The sequence below is a fragment of the Saccopteryx leptura genome, chromosome 9, assembly GCF_036850995.1.
Source record: "Saccopteryx leptura isolate mSacLep1 chromosome 9, mSacLep1_pri_phased_curated, whole genome shotgun sequence".
Lineage (NCBI taxonomy): Eukaryota > Metazoa > Chordata > Mammalia > Chiroptera > Emballonuridae > Saccopteryx > Saccopteryx leptura.
Window position 1 is genome coordinate 32,200,894 of NC_089511.1, and position 19,826 is coordinate 32,220,719.

Below are 19,826 nucleotides of genomic sequence, written 5' to 3' on the forward strand. Positions count from 1 at the left end.
TCATCTGCAAATCATCCTCAGCCCTTCTAAAACCCAATAGCTTCTATAGAGCCTAGAAAGAGAAAAGCTGATCACCTTCCTAGAGTTCTAGGGAGACAGTGAGTCAAAACTCAAGGACATTTAGATTCGTGGGGCTCAGTTTTGCAGGTGGATGTCATTATAATTAGATCTTCAAACTCTCAGAGCCAAGGTAAACATTTGCCCACATTATTTGCATACTTTTACTATTTGTTTTATGGATTAGTATCAATATTTACCTGCAAAGTTATCATTCTTCCCTTCAAATGTTTCTAATGTGTCAGTGTTGTCTTAAATGCGATTTTATTATGACGTAAGGCCAAACATTGGATAGAACACATTCAATTTTACAATAAAATATAGTAAAACAATATAGAAATTTGCCTTCTAAGCAAGTTATAGAGAACACAACTCCCCAGTAAAGTGAGGTATACTTATTGAAAACCCCTTACTTTGGATGCATCTGGTAATGATGAGTTTGCTCATTGGTTGACTTTCTCTCATTTCTAGAAATAATTTATGATATTGAACTATGATCTGCTTGTTTGTAATCTCTACCCTATGGTGCTTGTTTGGCCTTTTGACACTATGTATAAATGGAATACCCATCCTTTAAAAAGGCATCCCTCCAAATGATCATGTGCCCCAACCTTCTAAGTTCTGAATATATCATTTATCCCTTACTGCATACTGTCTTGTACATTGTAAGTGAACAAATGATATTTTTATGGGATAGTGGATGAATATAGTAAGGTTTAGAATAATAGAATTTCAGATGGTAGGAGACATCATCCAATGCAAGAATTTCTTCCACAGCATTTCTGCTGAACAGTTATTTAGGTTCCACTCAAAAGTATCCAGAGACAAGCAAATTATTTCACCCAGAAAGAACCAGACCTTCCAAATGGTAACCTAAATTTCTTCAGGCTTTTTCAATATTTGAAAAATAAAGGAGTCATGGAGATATGACTGCCAGAGTATCAGACATAATTAGGATCCAAACCTCAGCTTAGGCTCAGCCAGAACACACTGCCACACTCTGTCTCCACAGCTCCAACTGTAAGCTATATCTTAAAAGTTGGGCCCTGGCCGGTTGGCTCAGTGGTAGAGCATCGGCCTGGCGTGCAGGAGTCCCGGGTTCGATTCCCGGTCAGGGCACACAGGAGAAGCGCCCATCTGCTTCTCCACCCCTCCCCCTCCCCTTCCTCTCTGTCTCTCTCTTCCCCTCCCACAGCCAAGGCTCCATTGGAGCAAAGTTGGCCCGGGCGCTGAGGATGGCTCCATGGCCTCTGCCTCAGGCGCTAGAATGGATCTGGTTGCGACAGAGCAATGCCCCAGATGGGCAGAGCATCGCCCCCTGGTGGGCATGCCGGGTGGATCCCAGTCAGGTGCATGCAAGAGTCTGTTTGACTGCCTCCCCGATTCCAACTTCAGAAAAAATACAAAAAAAAAAAAAGTAGTGGAACACATCTTTTTTCTCATTAAGCTACCCTGCTGACGCTCATAGGGAAGGAGGCATGTGTGTACATAATTACTAGATAAATCAAAAACTAAGGGCTATGTAAGAGACATGTGCTAGTAATATGAACAACTGAGAGGGGATCTCTGTAAGTCTGAGCCTTAGTGCTTCTCAAAGTTGCTGAATCTGTGAATTTTGTTTCGCTGATTGTGTGACTTTCAAATTGACTCACTCAAATATTCACATGAGTTTGGGCCATCATTCTCAGTTTTGTTTGAGGAGTTTAAAATTTACTTAGCTGCCAAGTTGCAGTTCTGCTATTTATTCATTCAACAAACAGGGTTAATGTGTACTGTGTTGGGCTTTATGCCATATAAAGTAATTCCAATTTGAAATACAAATTTAGAGTGATTATAACCACCGCGGGATAGATGATGCACAGAATTCTTTCAAAAAACAACCTGCCGTGTCCTTAAAATTTTGTAGCAAGAGGAAAATATAAGACCCTGACAGAAAAGACTAGATTCAGAGCTAGCAGCTCAGTTTTTAATAGCAGGCAGAGAAAATTCCCTGAAAGGAGATGTGGGTTCTGTCTTCTTCCAAGAGGAAACCCTCGAGGGTTTACATGGCAAAACTTGGTTTCTGCTAGAGCTCACTTGAGAGAATCATTCACTACATCTACAGCTTACATGATAGAATTGAAACAATTTTATCAAATTTGGAATTGACACATGAGATGGTATTATGACTACTTTGTGTGTATTTTGCATCTCTCAAATCTACAAAGGCTTTGGAAATGAAATCCACTCCTGGGTTAACCAGTCATAGTTAAGAATATGCCCAGAACCTTACAAGAAGCTCTGTGGATGTCATCACTGACTGCAGGCCAAACATGGAATACAGAATACAGTTCCAGGCATTCAAGCATCAGGAAGATACAGTGAATCAAAGGTGGAGGATGTGCCTGTTGTATCATATAGGGATCTGGTCCAATGTGGGTGGAATTGAACATATGTTAATGAAAGCCGATTGACTACAATGTTTGAGAAGTGAGGGTATTCAGAGAAGCCAAAGGAAATGCCTTCTGTTTCTCTCATTTGGACAAGTCCAAAGAGCCTCTGGATCAAGCCCTGTTGGTGCCAGTGGGATACTGAAGGTGTGAAAAACAATTAAGTGATAGTCTGTATCCTAGGGAGAGGCCATCTGATATTTCTGAGCTAAGTAATACTTCGGTTGTCAGAAAGGCATGGCTTTCCATGGCCCAGCAAAGACTTAGCAGATCAACCAGTATGCAGGCCCTTCCTGCTGACAGAGCAATTAAATTCTGTTTTACTAACTAGGCCAGGAGTGCTGAGATATCTGGTATAGTTTGAGAGAGAACAAACAATTTACATTCTTTGGCACAGTCATTGCCTGGTCTCAGTGGAATGCTGGAGACAGCTAGTCCTTATGCTCCTGAGAACTGATTGTTAAGTTTTTTAAAAGATTGCAAACCAGTTGAAAACACATTGCTAGCTGAAATCAGCTATGTTTAAAATATTTACACCATAGGCATTGGCAAATGCTATATACATCGGAACTTGTCCTATTATGAATATACTGCTGAAACAAAGCCACTCTCTTCTATGTAAGAGTTTGATACCTAGGAGTGATCTAAGCATATTTGTCTGTGGCAGGGGTATGACTCCCAGGATGACTGGTTCAGAACCCACAGTCCTGCTGATCTTCACATAGCTCCACACAAGTGCACAGTAGTCTGACTACCAATTCTGAGAGGCCCTACAACCTATGTGCTGATCGACTTGCAAGTCTGTATCAGTGCATATAGTGAATGCAGGACCATTTGCCCATCTAAAATGTGAGTTATATGGATCACGATTGACCCTAAACACTTATAAAAAATAGCACAAGTTCCATATATTAGTTCATACCTATCTACAGGAGCAGGACTGCTCTATACTTTACAGATAAATTTAAATCCATCTGTATTTTCGTATTTCCTGGGATCATAATACAGCTTAATTTGCTCCCTCACATATTTCTAGATGGTACTAAATTTATGGCTTTTGGATTCTCATCCCTAAGAAGCACATTCAAAAGAAAGAAATAGAAAAGCATAAAATCAAGGTCAGGAAGATTAAGCCCTTTAATTCACATGCCAAACTTCCCATTTCAATTGTGGTTTTGTCTCCCAGCTAAAGTTTGTCTTTTTGTGACATTTGCATTAAGCCCAGAGGACATTTTGAGTGGAAACACGCTGAAAGCATAATTGAAACGCTGAGTGGTGCCATTTGTCTAATTTGCATTTTTCCCCCAGGTGGGGAGTTTTCACTTCCTCCCTTCCTCTCCTGGGCTGTTCAAAGATTATCTCAAAGAATGATGTTATGCAATTGATTCCAATAAATCCCCATGTACAATATATTATATAGATAATTTTTTTCTTTCCAGAAGCTATTTTAAATGCCACAGTGATAAACTATGTAAGAAAGGCCTTTGTAGGTTCACAATAGTACAGATAGTTCATTTTGCCTCTCAGGTAGAGGTTTTGAATATTTGTTCACAAGTTTAATTGTTTGCTAAAATGTTTTCCTTTCATTATTCTCATGGTGTCATTCTAAGCTACTTGGGAAGTTGTCTCTATAGAAACAAACAATTTTTGGATAGATAAACATAAACTATTTAATTTTATCCATAATATAGTCTTTGAACTTTGTGCCCCCAAACATGCACTGGTTCAGTTTCTTCTTAAAAGTTTGCAAATTCTTGACACATTGTGTCAACAAAGTTAATGATACAAAACAATGATGCAAGATTGATGCTGTCAGTTGTAGCCTTTGATAGGGAAGTTGAGATTATAATTGGTATGAAGTAGAGTCTCCTTTTCCACCAGGAGAAAAAAGAAAATAACATTGTGTTGAATTATTTCTTTTCTGATTAACTATTCTTTATATATTTCAGATTTTTCATTTATATATTGCCCAAATTGCATTGTCTAGATGTGTGCCTTTTCTGAGGTTTGTGTCTTTCTCAAGCCTGTATTATTTATGTTAGAGTTATATTTCAAATATCAGAAACCCTCCTCGATTATAAACCTGAGGAGGGTGGAGCCAGGCAAGAATGTGTCTAAAGAGGTCTGGCGGAGAGGAATGGAGCCCAGGTCAACATTTATCGGGGGTTGAATGCACATTCTTGTGAAGGTTTTAGTATATGTTTTTATTTGACTCCTGAGATTTATTTAACATTATTTTAAAAATACATCTGTTATATCTATGTATTTGTAAAGGTTATCTTCAAATAATTTTATCAATAAATATGTGAGCCAATTAAAAGAAAAATATTGAATTTATAATAGATTGGGCTCTGTGCAGTTGGCTCAGTAGAGAGTGTTGGCTCGGCGTGTGGAAGTCCTGGGTTTGATTCCTGGCCAAGGCACACAGGAGAAGCACCTATCTGCTTCTCCACCCTTCTCCCTCTCCTTCTTCTCTGTCTCTTTCTTCCCCTCCTGCAGCCAAGGCTCCATTGGAGCAAAGTTGGCCCAGGTGCTGAGGATGTCTCCGTGGTGAACCGCAGAAGCTAGAATGGCTCTGGTTGCAAGGTAGCAACGACCAAGAGGGCAGAGCATTGCCCTCTGGTGGGCTTGCCGGGTGGATCCCAGTTGGGTGCATGCGGGAGTCTGTCTCTCTGCCTCCCTGCTTTCCACTTCAGAAAAATACAAAATAGAAAGAAAGAAAGAAAGAAAGAAAGAAAGAAAGAAAGAAAGAAAGAAAGAAAGAAAGAAAGAAAGAAAGAAAGAAAGAAAGAAAGAAAGAATAATAGATTGGATATGAGAGTATGGCACAATTATGAGTCTGGAAGCTGCATGATGGAGGGAAGGAATGCATTCACCCAGGCAAACTGGCACAGACTGTGTGGCCTTAACCTTGTTTGACCTCACCAAATCCATTTCCAGAGAGAAATGAAGGAGTACCTGCCTCAGACTGATGATGCAAACGTTTGTTACAATTGTAAATGTAAAGCTCAGTGTAGTCATTCTTTTAGAGAAAAATAAAACCTTAGATTTGTAGAAAGTTATCTTTGCAAACAAGCCATTTGAAGAATATTAAATGACATTTTGTCGAATCTACTATGAGTAGGGCACATAATTTCAGGCCTTTGATGGTATTTTTCCTTCCCAACCTTTCACACGATATAGGTAGGGTTTTGCCAAGACAAACGGGGTTGGGGGGTCAAAGATGTGCAAGCCTGAGCCAGAATCATCTGCCTCACTCTTCTAGCCTCAGCAGAGGTGCCTATAGTAACCATTTCCATGGTAACCACTTACATCCAGCAGGCGGGAGCACAGGTACCTGACTAGAAAGAGGTGGAAGGACCCAGAAGGCAAGCTGAAAAGCGGTTGGAAGAAGGATGCTATGTAGGAAAAGGAAAAGGTAGTTTCTATAATGCCCAGAATTGTAAGAATGATGATAATAATAATTTCTAGGCATGATGCACCGAGGTCTGTCCTAAGTGCCCTATGCATGTAGGTACTTACTATCTTGTTTAATTCTCACCATAAGAATCGTAGCACCTGTGAGGGAGGTACTATTATTTGTCCCACTTTACAGATGAAGACCTCAGGTCACAGGGCTGTCTGCTACACAGGAGCCCGGAATGGAAAAGGGCTGAGAAACCTACCATTCAAAAGGCCCTTTCGGTAACAAAGGATGATCTGACTTTGGGTGATGGGTATACAACACCATCAACTGTCCAAATGATGTGAAGATGTTTGCCCAAGATCTATGTATTCTAGTTGACCAATGTCACCCTGTTAAATTTAATCGTCTATATAAAAAAATTTAAAAATAAAATAAAAACGCCCTCTCTTAGGGCATGAGGATAGGTGTTCCTGCCATACTAGTTCCACAATCTCCTCCCTGTGCCAGGGAAGGCTGGGAAATGTGGATACCTAGCATCTGGACAAGCAATTCATTGTCCAAGGTCCTGGTTCTTGGCCCTAGTGCATTAAATTCACCTGGGATCTTTAAAAAAGTACTAGTGCCAGGAGCCCAGCCCTGCCCAGCCTAGCCCAGGTATATCAGAATCGCAATTAGGGATTGGACAGGTAGTGCTATTTTTTTTAGTGCTCCCTCTCCAGGTGATGATCAGAGCCTTGAGAAAGAACCATAGTCCAAAGCACCTGCTCCGGACTCAGGAAAAGATGTTCAACATTAAAAAATACCCGATTATATAACCCTTAGCTATTTGATACAGCAGATTGGAAAGAGAGCTAGCATGTGATGAGTGCCTACAGTGTGCCAGGTCCTGAATGTGTTCTGTCTCTCAGTATGCCCTCACCTGGTACCTCCCAGGACTCCAGAGGGGTTAGTGAGAGGCCGGAGGGGGCTGGGCAGGCCCCCTGCCCCTTTCCCTCTCATGTATCCATTCCTGAGAAACGGATGTGCTGAGAACTTGAACTGCAGAGGTAGGCAGATCAGACTGGGGACAGGCTCCTGCCTTCTCAGGGTGTGTGACAGTGAGCAAGTTAGTCAATCTCCCTACGGCTCAATGTCTCCTCCTGTAAAATGGAAAGGATGTTTAGAGATAGTGCATTCTAGTGGGCCTATGTTGGTCCCAAAGGGGTGACACAGATTGTTGGAGAAAAGCAAAATTGTACTTTCTGTGTGTGCAGAGTACAGATATACACACAATGAGTAACAGATTTGCAGTGACATTATAATAAACAGATATCTGTGACATTAAAGTTTCATGAGAGAGTTGGCATTAAGGCAAAAATATCTAAAAAGTGAGGATTAGATAATTCTTTTTTTTAAGTTGGGAAATGCTGCTGAAGATCAGAATTGCTATGAGGCTAAGAGCAGAGACTGAATGTCACTCAGATGCCACTCAGTAAGTGGTTGATGTTACTCTTATTTGTCAAAACATTCATTCATTCACATGCACACATTGATCTTAACGATGCTTCTGGACTATGTAAAGCTTTGTCGGAATTGAGAAGAAAGCTAAGCCTCCACCCCTGCCTTTACCGGTGAGCTAGGCCAAAGCTAAGCACGGGAGGCTAAGTGCTATCACACACTGATGTATTTGGGGACAGGAGAATTAAGGGGAGACCATGGTTGAGTCATTCATTTCCTATCTCCACCACTGGCCTCAACCAGACGAGAGGAGACTCGGGACATTCATTCCGAACCCTGGCCTTGCCTGCAGTGTCTCCTGCTCCCAGAATGGAAGAGGAGCTCCCAATCCACCACCACCAGGGCATCATTTTGCCCCGAGAGAGTAATTGAGTCAAATGAATTGTTTCTAACAGTATCATGTATGGAAAAGCTTTCGGTGCTTTGCTGAAGATGTAGATGAATAAAAGAGTTAGGTCCAATGTTTGCTTTTGGTTCTGATGAGAAAAACAGATACATACGTGGACATATGGATGTAACATGATATGCAAGACCCTACGAACGAGCAGGAAAGTCTGGGAACACAAAGAGGGTGTATCGAGAAGGTGCCTGAGCTGAATTGTAAAGAATGGGCAAGAGTTAATAGGGTGCAGGAGTGAGGAAGTGCCTTCTGCACAGAGGGAGCGAAAAGGTGAAACAGAACAGTGGGTGTAGGGAGGCCCAGGTGTGGGCACGTTTGAAGCTCAGAGGCCAGAGGGCAGGCCAGTGGACAGCTTGGACATGAAGGACCTAGGGTGCTGGTTTACAGGGGGATCCACAGTTGTATGAGACTCAGATGGCAAGTCAGTTCTGTAGTTGTGATAGAAAGGTCAAAGCTTCTTTCAAGGAATAAGTCTTTATGTGGCCTTCCAGATTCCACATTATCTAGACCTGGCTTATCTCCACCCTCTCTTCCTTGCTTTCTTCCTTGCTCTCTGTGCCCATCTCACTGGCTTATTTATAGTTTCTTGAATACCACAGGACCTTTGCACATGTTATGATTCTATCTGCCTGGAATAGGCCCCTTATTACTTACATGGTTTTGGATTAATGTCTATAATTCAAGCAACTAGCATAAATGTAGGCTCTCAGTAAATATTTGTGGAAGGAATGAAAGTGGAAAAAAAATGGAAGAAAGGCAAGGAAAGAAAGAAGGAAGAGAGGGAGAGAGGGAAGGAAAGCGAGAAGGAGAAAGGGAGGAAGGAAGAAGAGAGGAAAGAAAGGAAGTGTGGGATTTAGAACTAGAACCCCCACAGACTTTTGAGTGCTTTAGATTGCCCCACCCCACCCGAGACTTCCTGCTCAGATCCTGCCCAGGGGCCAGGGCCAGAATCAACATTTTAGTGACTCAGGCAACAGGTTCCCTGTGGGCCCTGTCATTTGAGCAGTGCACCTCCCGGTAGGTGACAGTAGGTGAATGCTAATTGATGATGACAATGAAAGCAATGTTTATGTCCCTCCTTCATGGGTTCACTTCTCAAACTGAAACCAGGCATGCCCCATTACTCTTGGCTAGCAAGATGGTCAAAAGAAGTGAGGGAATGTTGAGAACTGAAGTTTCCCGAGGGTCCACTTGTGCGTCCATACAAAGATGCCCTGACAGCTGAATTGGCAGCCGGGAAAGGTTTTGGAGCCCTGACACAGAGGGTCCTCAAGGCAACCTCATGCAATGCGCTTCAGGGCTGGGCGGGAGCTTGGGAGCAGGACTGAATCCGGTACTCAGGTCATTATACTCAGGTTCTGATGGGATCACATGGGGCTTTGTCTGTATTGAGAGCACGTAATGGTAAAAGGCAAAGGGACCGGTTTTCAAATCTTGGCTTTGTTTACAAACTGTGTGTGTTGGGCACCTCCTTTGCCTTCTCCAAGATGCAGTCGCCTGATCTATAGTTTGTGAGGGGGAGGTGATCAAATTGTGCCTCATTTGTTATTGTAAAGATTAAATAAGATATTGATGTAAACAGCTTAACACTGAGCACGTGGGAAGTGTTCAGTTTGTGTTAGCCATCATCATTATCAGCTAATATCATTACCACCATACGAATTATCTTCCGAGGATAGAAAGTTCAGCTTAGTTCATCAGAAATTTATGTGACTTTAACCGTGTACTTGGACCTACACAGATGTCCCAAAAGGCACACAGGAAAGTTCCTAGTAGCAATATTTATGAGACTCAAACTGGAAATAGCCCAGCAACAGTAGGGTGGATAAATAAACTCAGTATAGCCACACACTAGAATACTATACCATGATTAGGATGAACAGCTGTGCCTTGCAGAGCCACATGGTCAAGTTTTACAAACACAATGTTGAGTGAAAGAAGCCAGACACAATGGAGCACAGTCTGTATTATTGCATTTATGTGAAGTGCAAATACAGGTCAAACTAATTGATGATATTAGAAATCAGTATAGTACAGCCTCTGGGGAGGAGTGTAGGGATTTTACTCAAGAAGGGAGAGAATGAGGGGGTTGGCAACATTCTGTGTCTAGATCTGAGCACTGGGTACATGGGTGCACACGCTTTGTGAAAATTCACGGAGTTGTGCATCCTGGTGTATGTACTTTTTCGGTATCTATGCTCTGCTTCCATTAAAGTTTACTAAACAGACCTGTGCAGCAGAGAGCTAACAAACAAAAGTGGGGGGAGGGGGAGGGGAATGCACGGAGTATATACAATTCTGTGCTTCCACCCAGGGGGCCTGCCAGTCTACCCAGGCAGGTGGACAGGCAAACATGCACAGTGGATCGTGATACCTTTGGTAATAGAATCATGTACCAGGTACAGGCACACGGTAGGGGGGAGCGTGGCCCGTTGTCACAACTACTGCTTGTGGCAATGCCCCTGTGCTCCACGTGGTTCCTCCCGGATAGCTGCTTTTTCCTGTATCTTCTTACATGTGACTTAACCATTCAACTATAGGGATCTCACATCTATCCAGCCACTGCCTAAATCTGGGCCTGGCATCATTGGCACAGCACTGAACTCCCTGGTATTCTTGCTCCCCCCCCCTTCTCCAAACCACTGTGTAGAACTCAGAGCTACTAAACTAAGATTATTGAGGTCCTCAGGATTTTTAAGAAACTCCCTTGTGATTCTGATGCATCCCAACCCATGGGAAGCACTGTTCTGCATTGAAACCGGAACATACAACTGACCTTGACCCTGTCAACACTAAAAATAGTCCAAGGCCCCCAAACCCTGGTGTTTCCCAATTTGTGTCCAAAAGACATTTTTCAGCTTCATTTCCAGCCTCTCCTTCGTTATCCCCGACAACTTCATCCCATTTCAAATATGCCTCTGATCAAACTGCACCGAGTTCGTTCCCTTTCTCTGAGTCAGCTTTATTTCACTGCCACTGCCATGCCTTTGAATAACCCGCTGTACCCTCCACCTTCCTGGGAGCCTTTTAATCTGCTCACCTTCCAGACCCAGCTCAAACATTGTCTCCATGGACAGTGTCTCCATCGTCCCTCAAGGCTCCTGAGCAATCCAGTTCTGCCTACAGGATCAGATCTCATCCCTAAACGTCACTCTGTTTCACCCACTGCATGTAAGGGCACAGACCTGGTCCTGTTTGTCTCCACGTTCTCATTGCTTAGCACCTGCCTGGGGCGTGGGAGGTGAGCAAGGTCAGGTCTTGATGGAGTGAAGTCCTTCAACATGATCCAAGTCGAGGGTACCAGGGGGGTGCTGCAGGGTAGGGGCAGCATTTGTGGATCTGGCATGGGGCGGGTGATAATTCACATTTAACAGTCAGAGATATTTTCAGGACTATGCTGCCCAAACTGCTCACATTGTTTCTGGTTTTGTTTGTTTGGTTTTGTTTTCTCCAGTGAACTTCAGTGACTGTAAGGGAAACGACAAGCTGCACTATGAGGTCTCAAGCCCCTACTTCAGGGTGAACAATGAAGGTGGCTTAGTCGCCCTGAGAAACGTAACTGCGGTGGGCAAGACTCTGTTCGTCCACGCCCGGACGCCCCACGCGGAAGACATGGCCGAGCTTGTGATTGTCGGGGGGCGAGACATCCAGGCCTCCTTGCAGGTAACACAGCTGTCTGGGATAAATCTGATTCAAGGAGCAACACTGGGCTCTGTATGTCTTATGTGGAAAATGAGTATTTGGTTTATTATTGACAAAGATTCTTTTGTTGTTACATTTGACAGAAAATTGTGTGGGAGGCTGTAGGGACGGGAATTATGGGCTCATGTAATTCTAATATTTCGGAGATAACTCTGCCTTTAGGCATGATTATACCAGTGCCCAAATGATAGCATCAGCTCTGCTCTTTATTTATCTTGTGGCTCACTTTTCCTTCTGTTGGCTTCACTCTTAGACAGTCACATTCCCCCCTGCCTCCCACTGAGGAGGTCCCGGCAGTTTGACTTCATTCTCCATGTGTCAAGTCACCTGAGAGACCATCTCTTCCTGATACTGCTAACAAAAGCTTGAAATTGAATCTCATGGGCTCCCATTAGATCACGCACCCATTCCTGAAATAATCAATCACTGTGTCCACTGCATCGTGATTTTCTGGTGGGCTAAGTCTGGCTCGCATGCCTTGTCCTGAAGCCAGAGTGGAATCAGCTCCACCCCAAAACATATAGACAGAGAGCAAAATGGGTTACTTATTAAAGTAAATTAGGATCCTCTTACCCAAGGAAGCAAAGTGGACGTTGGGCAGGCAAGAACGGCAGCAGCCCACTACAGTTGTATCCAGATGCACATGTGTGCGGATCTTGCTCCTGCACGCATATGCACGCACGTTAGGAGTGCCACAAACTGCCCTCAAGGCTTCCTGATGGTGCCATCCAGAGACTTTTTGCTATAATGGACTGACCTACTTCTCCTTTACCAGGAGCTCAGAGACTCCATCGCTTCTTGATTATATATAGAAAGGGAAGACCCACAGCAAGACCCTGGCACAATAATAGCAGTAATAGTGCCATGCCCTCCTCTTGGTGCAGCGAGCCTCTTCTCTTACCTTCTGGCCCAGTCTTACCCAAATTGTCAAAGCCCGTGACTCTCATTGCCCTTTCCTCTCTGCCACATTCCCCATGGCCCTGCTTTATCTGCTAATTGTGTTTAGTGGTGGAGTGTGGGTGAGGAGTCAACGCAGGTTCCACAGCTGGGGAGCAAAGGCGGCACAACTGGCAGTGTGGGTGTTGCTTACCTGCCAGTGCTGTCTTGTGTGATCTTGAAAGAATCATATGACTTCTTTATCTGCATCCTAGAGGAGTTAAACCATCTGGGATGGCAAATAAGTAGCATATGCATTGCCCCACTCTATTATCATACCCATGACAAATATCACTAATCATCCCTGGCTTAACCTAAGAACCTTTTCCAGTACAGTGCTTCTGGAACCGACCCATCCATTGATCATTTAGGGGTGGTTTTAGATATGGAATCTATATGCTATCCCTGGACCAGACAAACGCCGTAATTCTCCTTTATTTCTATGAATCTGTGAGTTAAGGGTAGACAGCCAGCTAAAAATGAATCCACAGTGTGCCAGTGATGTTTTCAAAGAAAGTGTGGTATTGGTGAATAGATACCAGTGTGAAGACCCATTGATACCACAAAAGCAAGCTTTTCTCTTACTTGGCCATGGTCATCTTCACAGCATCTCACTAACTCAAGATATAAAGGACGGCAAACACAAAAAGCAACACAATAGCCAGGGTGTATAGCACAGAGTGCTTCTTAGGGACAAGTAAACATATGGAAATTCACATAAGGGGGTTTGCGTGTGGGATGGAATGTATGTAGACAGACAATTGTTCATCATGATAGGTGAAAAATCTGGAAAATAAAATGCCATGTATTCAGCTTAAAGCAAAGCAGAAGGGGATTCTGGGCACTTCTTGGGACCAACTCCACCTTGACAGGCTGGAAGATCAGGGTTCAATACCAGGAGATGCAGCTTTAAAGAGCTGGTCTCTGAGTCCCAGAAAGACACCCTTTTGGAGGCAAAGCCCTCAGAGCCCCAGCCGTCCCTCATTTGCTGCTCATCCTTAACAAAGCTTGCTGCGATTGTCTGCTTCTGACGTAGCACAGCACAGGCTGCTGTGCCATTCGGTCTGCCCAACTCCAGCAGAGACAGACATTCATCTTCCCCTCTAGTTGTTTCACAGGGTTTGAAAATAAGCCTTGTGAAGCTGCCCACATGTGTCTGTAATAAAGTCCAAAAAAATAAAAAGGATAGAAAAACAAATAGCCATCCAAAGAATCCCTGTGAGGAGAGCAGTCATTCAGAGATATTCAATTGGTATTTTTGAGGCCCTACTGTGTGCAGTCAAGCAGACTAACCACTAGATGGGGAAATCGGTGAGCACGCAAGCCAGCGCAGCTTCTGGTTGAAGAAGAAACATAAACGTGTATGCTGATTATGTATCGAGCAGGGAGGCAGAAGTGAATGTGCTCTGAGCCTGTGGAAAGAGGAGAGGGCGGGGGGCGCTGGGCTGTCAGGACAGTGGATGCTTTCATGATGTTCACTGTGCTCCGGGTGCTGCCTCAGGGACCACAGATGGCACCCGTTTGGTGTCCCCACCAGCCCATGAGGCCTGTGCTCCTGCCCGCATTTTACCTATGGGGGAAACTGAGGCACTCCGAGAGAAATGAGAACCTGTATTATTTAGTGGAACACATTTAACCCTTTGAGTAATACAAACATTCATGTACGTTCTCGTGCCTCCTGACTGTCCAGAGTACGATCGTATATGTGTCAGGCAACATTAAAAAAAAAGGCAAAGGTATGTTCTTCTTGTTTCCATAAGTTGGTTATCAAACAAACATGATTTTAAGTTAATAAAACTGGAACTGGAACTAATTTCATTTTTTTGGAAAAAAAAAAAACTCACTCCAGAGGTCAGTGAGCATGAAAAAAAACAACAACTCACTACTCAAAGGATTAAATGTGTGTCTCTCAACATACACTTTGACATTCATTACTTCTAACCCTCACAACCTCCCTGTGGGGCTGCTGATGTGGCCCCTTTCCTGTGGATGTGAGAACTTGGACAAGATCTCCTAGCTTGAAATTGGTAAAAATGAGACTGAGATTCCGGCCTCTCTGGCCAAACACCCATTTAACTCCTTGCCGCTTTGCGATCAGGAGGCTGTGTCACCTGGCTGGCTGTGGCTGCTGTCCATTGGTTAAGAGATGAGAGCATGGCTTAGAGCAGGGGTCCCCAAAATATGGCCCTGCGGGCCGCATGCAGCCCCCTGAGGCCACTTATCTGACCCCCGCCTCACTTCTGGAAGGGGCACCTCTTTCTTTTCATATGCTTCAGTGAGAGGAGCATAGTTCCCATTAAAATACTGGTCAGTTTGTTGATTTAAATTTACTTGTTCTTTATTTTAAATATTGTATTTGTTCCCATTTTGTTTTTTTACTTTAAAATAAGATATGTGCAGTGTGCATAGGGATTTATTCATAGTTTTTATTATAGTCTGGCCTTCCAACAGTCTGAGGGACAGTGAACTGGGCCCCTGTGTAAAAAGTTTGGGGACCCGTGGCCTAGAGCAACACAGAGGGACAGAGGAAAATACCAAATAAAAGGTGTGGTTTGAAAGATCAAGTCAAAATTCAGCATCCTGATGATTCCGAATTGTCTAGCCCAGGAGGATGGAGATGGATTGGACCAGTCAGGCTTGGATGTGTTGGGTTGGTGGCTCCTGGAGACATTTTGTTAGAGAAGACCAGGAGACAATAGGAAATATGGGACTGGATTTGGGGGTTAACTTTTGGGGGAAGAATAGCATAGTGGTAAGCCTTTGGCTTTGGTTGGAACTTAAGTAGGTTCAAATCTGTGCTCTACCACCTATGATTATATGACCTTGGATAAGTCACTCAACTCTCTAAACCTCAACATCCTCATTTATGAAACAAGGATAAGAATAGAGCCTGTATCACAGAATTGTTGTATTGGGCACAGTACCAGGCACCAGATGACCCTTTGATAGTATCATTTTTGGAACCTCTAGAGACAGGATATGGAATGGAGGCTTAGTGTCCTCACTGAGGCCAGAGATTAGGGCAGTGGTTCTCAAACGTTTTGAAGTCAGGGTGCATTTAAAATCCTACAAATAATTGTAGGTGCACTATATACAAATTTCTGAGAAATATGTTATAATAAGTCAAATATTAAAGAAAAATATATAAAGTCCAAGCATGCTTTTATGGGAATTAAACAAAATAAATACAAGAAAATTAAATTTATTCTGGCATTAAAAAACATTTTTATGTTAAATTTTTTGAGTTATGCTTTTTAGAATTTGTATAAAAGAGGGGTTAAAAAATTTAAAAATGACAAAAAAGTATCTTTTTATATAGAGAGATACATTCTTAGTAAGACTTAGAAAATTTGGCAGGTCCTAGCACAAATGTGTTAAGTTTTTTTCATTCTTGTGTTTATGAGAAACATGAGCCTGATGTGTCCTAGTGATTTCTTCAATGTTTGGGCATTTATTTGAAAGGCAAACTCTCATTTCCTCGTCAATGCATTGAAGAATTCCTCTCTTTTTATTAATTGTGTTGAGTGCAGAAAACCCCCACCATACATATCATCTTAACTTTACACCAAACAAAGGATAGAAGAAACTTGCCTCCAGTCTTTCCGGGGAACATGGGGGTAGTGTAAACAATCCAGCACCACAGCTTAACAGCCTTTTGCAACCTAATCAGGCAAGCGAGGTGGGGAGTTGGGCAGATTGTCAGTTTACAGCCAATTCCCCACAACTCTGTCCCCCCAAAATCTAAACTCTAAAAAGTGTGTTGGTTTTTTGGTCCCCCCAAAATAGGCACATATTTCTCTGGAATACTATAGGGCTCACTTGGAAATCTTCTAGGGAGCACCAGTGTGCCCTGGTACTCACTTTGAGAACCACTGGATTAGGGACAGGAGGAGCAGGTCGAACCAAAGAAAGAAAGAGGTGTTCTCAGAGAAGGTGGTGAGGCACCCAGCATAAACAAAACAGGAGAGAAGTGAGAGATGCCACCGTGGTTCATTTCACATCGTGTGTTTTGGAAGGAAGGGTTCCTTAAGATAAATGTAATCCCAGTGAAGCACAGCTCAGCTCCAGTACCTGGAGCCCAGCTCTCTGAGAAAAGGATGTGTCTCTCTGATTTTTACCTGCTACCTCTGACCTCCTTTCACCCGCAAAGTCTATAACCTGAATCTGCGAGTCTGGTTGTTAATGGTTTAATCAAAGACTCTCAAGCTATTTCTGCATTTTTAATGGGCTGCCCAGAAGCTAGTACCTGCCAGGGCTGTGCAAAATTACCTTAGATCTGCGGAGGTGGGGGAGCAGTTTAATCCCTGGCCTTTTGACAGGCCAGGAGGAATTGTTATGGAGGAGGGGACGGCTAACCATGTATGCACAATGCAGTTTTCTAGCCTAAGAAAGGTTATGATAAACTGACTCACATATGTCAGGACAGAGCTGTGGCTTGATTCCACCTTGTCTGCTGTTCCTCCCTGCCTGACAGCAATGAACAGGAAGACAGCAGAGCATTTGGTGGTTTATTTATTTATTTATTCATTTATGTACCTTGTATATAGGGCTTCAAAGCTTGCACCTAAAAGCTCTGTTTCAGTCCTTGTATTCCTTGGGTAGTGATGTCTTTATCTGCTGTGTGACTCATCAACCTCAGTTTTCATCTTGGCCAAAATAAAAAACAAACAAACAACAAAACACCATTGATTTATTTTTTGATGTACATATGTATGCATTTCTAAGATAAGAAACTGTAGTTTCCATGACTGTAGATTATGGCAAGAATTCTGACATCAACTAGAACTCTATGAAGTCAGGCTAGGAATAAGAACTTCGGGTAGCTCATAGGAATTAAATTTGAGTTCCAGTTTGGGAGCCAAAGAGACTGTACCTACTAGCTTCATCTTTAAGTGTGGGAATCCACACTTTGAGCAACTGTAGAATTTGGATACCAGCGACCCAAGCCTCTGGGTCCCCGTGAACAAAGCAGGAGATGCACAGTGTAACACAAGGAAGAGCTGTGGGAACCCACAGGCTGTGGGACTGAATCTGGCTTCCTTGCTCCCCAACTGGGGATATTTTTCAAATTTAAGTCTGATTATTTCACTCCTCTGCTTAGTGGGCCCTTCTTCCTCATCACCCACCTGGCCCTTGGGATAAATTCTGAAGGCTTTCTGTATGTCTGAAAAGATCCTTCACGGTCTATCCTGGCTAGGTCTCTGCAGCCTTCCCTCAAGTCTAATTCCCTTTCATCTTTGAGTGGTTTGACCTGCTGAAATGTTACCTCATCCAAGAGCCTGCCCTGTTCCTGTTCCAAGGAGGGTCTTCCCCGTGAGTCTTACTCCAGCATCAGTCAGCAGACTTCCTGGCTGCTTCTCAGTTTGTAGTGATGTATTGACTTCTTTAAGTGTTTAAAGTCAAACTTCCTAAAGGCAGGAATATAGTCTGTTCTTCATTCCCTTCCTATTTCCTTCCTTCCCTCGTTACCTTTTTCCTTTTTCCTCCCTCTCTACCGTTGCCTTCCTTCCCTCCTTCCTTCTTCCCTTCCTCTTTCCTTCCTGTCTGCTGCATCTACTGCTCTATGCTCAGCACCCAGCACAGAGCCCGGCATATACTGTTCAGTAAATCGGCATATACTGTTCAGTAAATGCCTTTTGATAAATGCATGAGTGGAATGAGTATCTCCTTTCACAACTCTCCCTACATTGAACCCTGGGCTCCCAACCCCCAAAACAAACCACTTGTGGTTTCTGGAATTGGCCAGGCTCTCTCCCCTGCTCATGCCAGCTGCTCCTCTGCCTGGATTATGCCCCTTCCTCTGCGGCCCTGGCTGCCACGTGGCTGGCACCAACTGACATGGATTTACTTCTGGACCTGCCAAGATTTCCTTTCTCCTGGGACACCTCTCTAACTGTCTCATTGGCTGTTTAGGTGTTTTTCCTCCATGCTCCTTCTAGAATCTTGCCTGACACTCCTCTGTCCTCATACTAAACTTTTAACTGTGTGACTTATTCGGGCTTATTTCCATCGCAATTTTGAGCTCCTGAAACCAGGGACCTGGCTTCCACGCAGGGAGGCTAAGAACACTGCCTTGGGGCCAGATGCCTTGGAAAGAGTCCCAGTGCTGTAGTTACCACCCCTGCTCTACTTACCTCAGCTGCAAAATGGGTTCATAATAGTATCAACATCATAGATATATTACAAGGATTAAATAAGTAAACATATGCAAAATATTTAGAACAGTGCTCAGCACAAGGTAAGTGGAAATGTCAGTTATTTCTTATCATTATTATCATCAAAGCCAAACCTGTAGTAAATGCTCAGTGAGTGACCCAGGCAAATAGAGACCACCAGTCCTTCATTCCGTCTCTATGTGAGCACACTTCATCCCTTCTACAACCTGTAGAGAATTCAGGATTACAAGTGAACTTGAATCATGACCATTCCCACTGCTCAGGTGCCCAATTTATGTGAAATAATGACTAGACTTTCAAGAGAAGATTTTTTATTTCTACAGGTCCTCTTAATAAACATCAAAGGACTTGGCAGTATTTGAAAGTTAATTATGAATGATTTTTACTTCTTAACTGGAAGTCAGTACATGGTGTACTGACCAGTCTCCTAATTAAGTTGCTTAAATTAAATGCAAATATCTATCTCCCCCTTTTTGTCATTTAAAAATCCCTGAAAAAAATAAATAAAACGAATAGAGACAATTATGACAGAACTTGAGAAAGCTAAATTTAAGGCTTGTTTATCTTGCTTGGTCATCAATCACTAGAAATACGCAATTTAAAAAACATAATTTTGGCTACTAATTGAGTTTCAAGAATCAGAATAGAAATAGTTCCAAAAAATAAAAGGAGCAATTAGGAAAGGAGCAACTTGAAAGAAACCGTTGTTTTTGTTTTTTAATGTTTTAAATAAAAACATAAAACTTGTCATCCATTGCTTGGCAACCAGTGTTAGTATTGCTGCTAATGATGTGCCTTGACCCTTAGGAGGATTGCCGCTTCTAGTTCCACTGCTTCTCAGAGCCTCAGGGTTCCATTTGTCAAGGGCCTCTAGGGAACGGTGGGCCTGGAGGCTCACAGCCAGCATCTGGATGCCCCTCTGTTTCTACGAGTGTATGCGCTCAGGGACACTTAGCTGAGCTGTTGTAAATGATCTTCAGGGGGATCTGGAGTGACCTAAATCGGGATTTAATTGCACATTTAGGACTTAGCGGTTCCACAGCACTGAAAAGTCACCTCACTCCTTTGAGGTTCAGTCTTTCTTCAATCCTTACAATGGCAATAATACCCCAGCCTTGCCTAGATCCCCAAATGGGTGCTCAGAATTTTAAAGAAATCAATTGTGGCCCTGGATGGTTAGCTCAGTTGCTTAAGAGTGTCGACCCGATATGACAAGGTTGCAG

At 43.2% G+C, this 19,826-nt stretch overlaps 1 protein-coding gene across 1 annotated transcript in view; it reads left to right on the top strand.

Moving 5' to 3' along the window:
- CDH13 (cadherin 13) overlaps nucleotides 1-19,826 on the top strand; it is a 1,120,140-nt gene that overhangs the window by 401,448 nt on the left and 698,866 nt on the right. Inside the window, exon 3 of the mRNA XM_066348214.1 lies at nucleotides 11,244-11,452. Coding sequence (XP_066204311.1) covers nucleotides 11,244-11,452 — 209 coding nt within the window. The remainder of the gene's footprint in view (nucleotides 1-11,243; nucleotides 11,453-19,826) is intronic.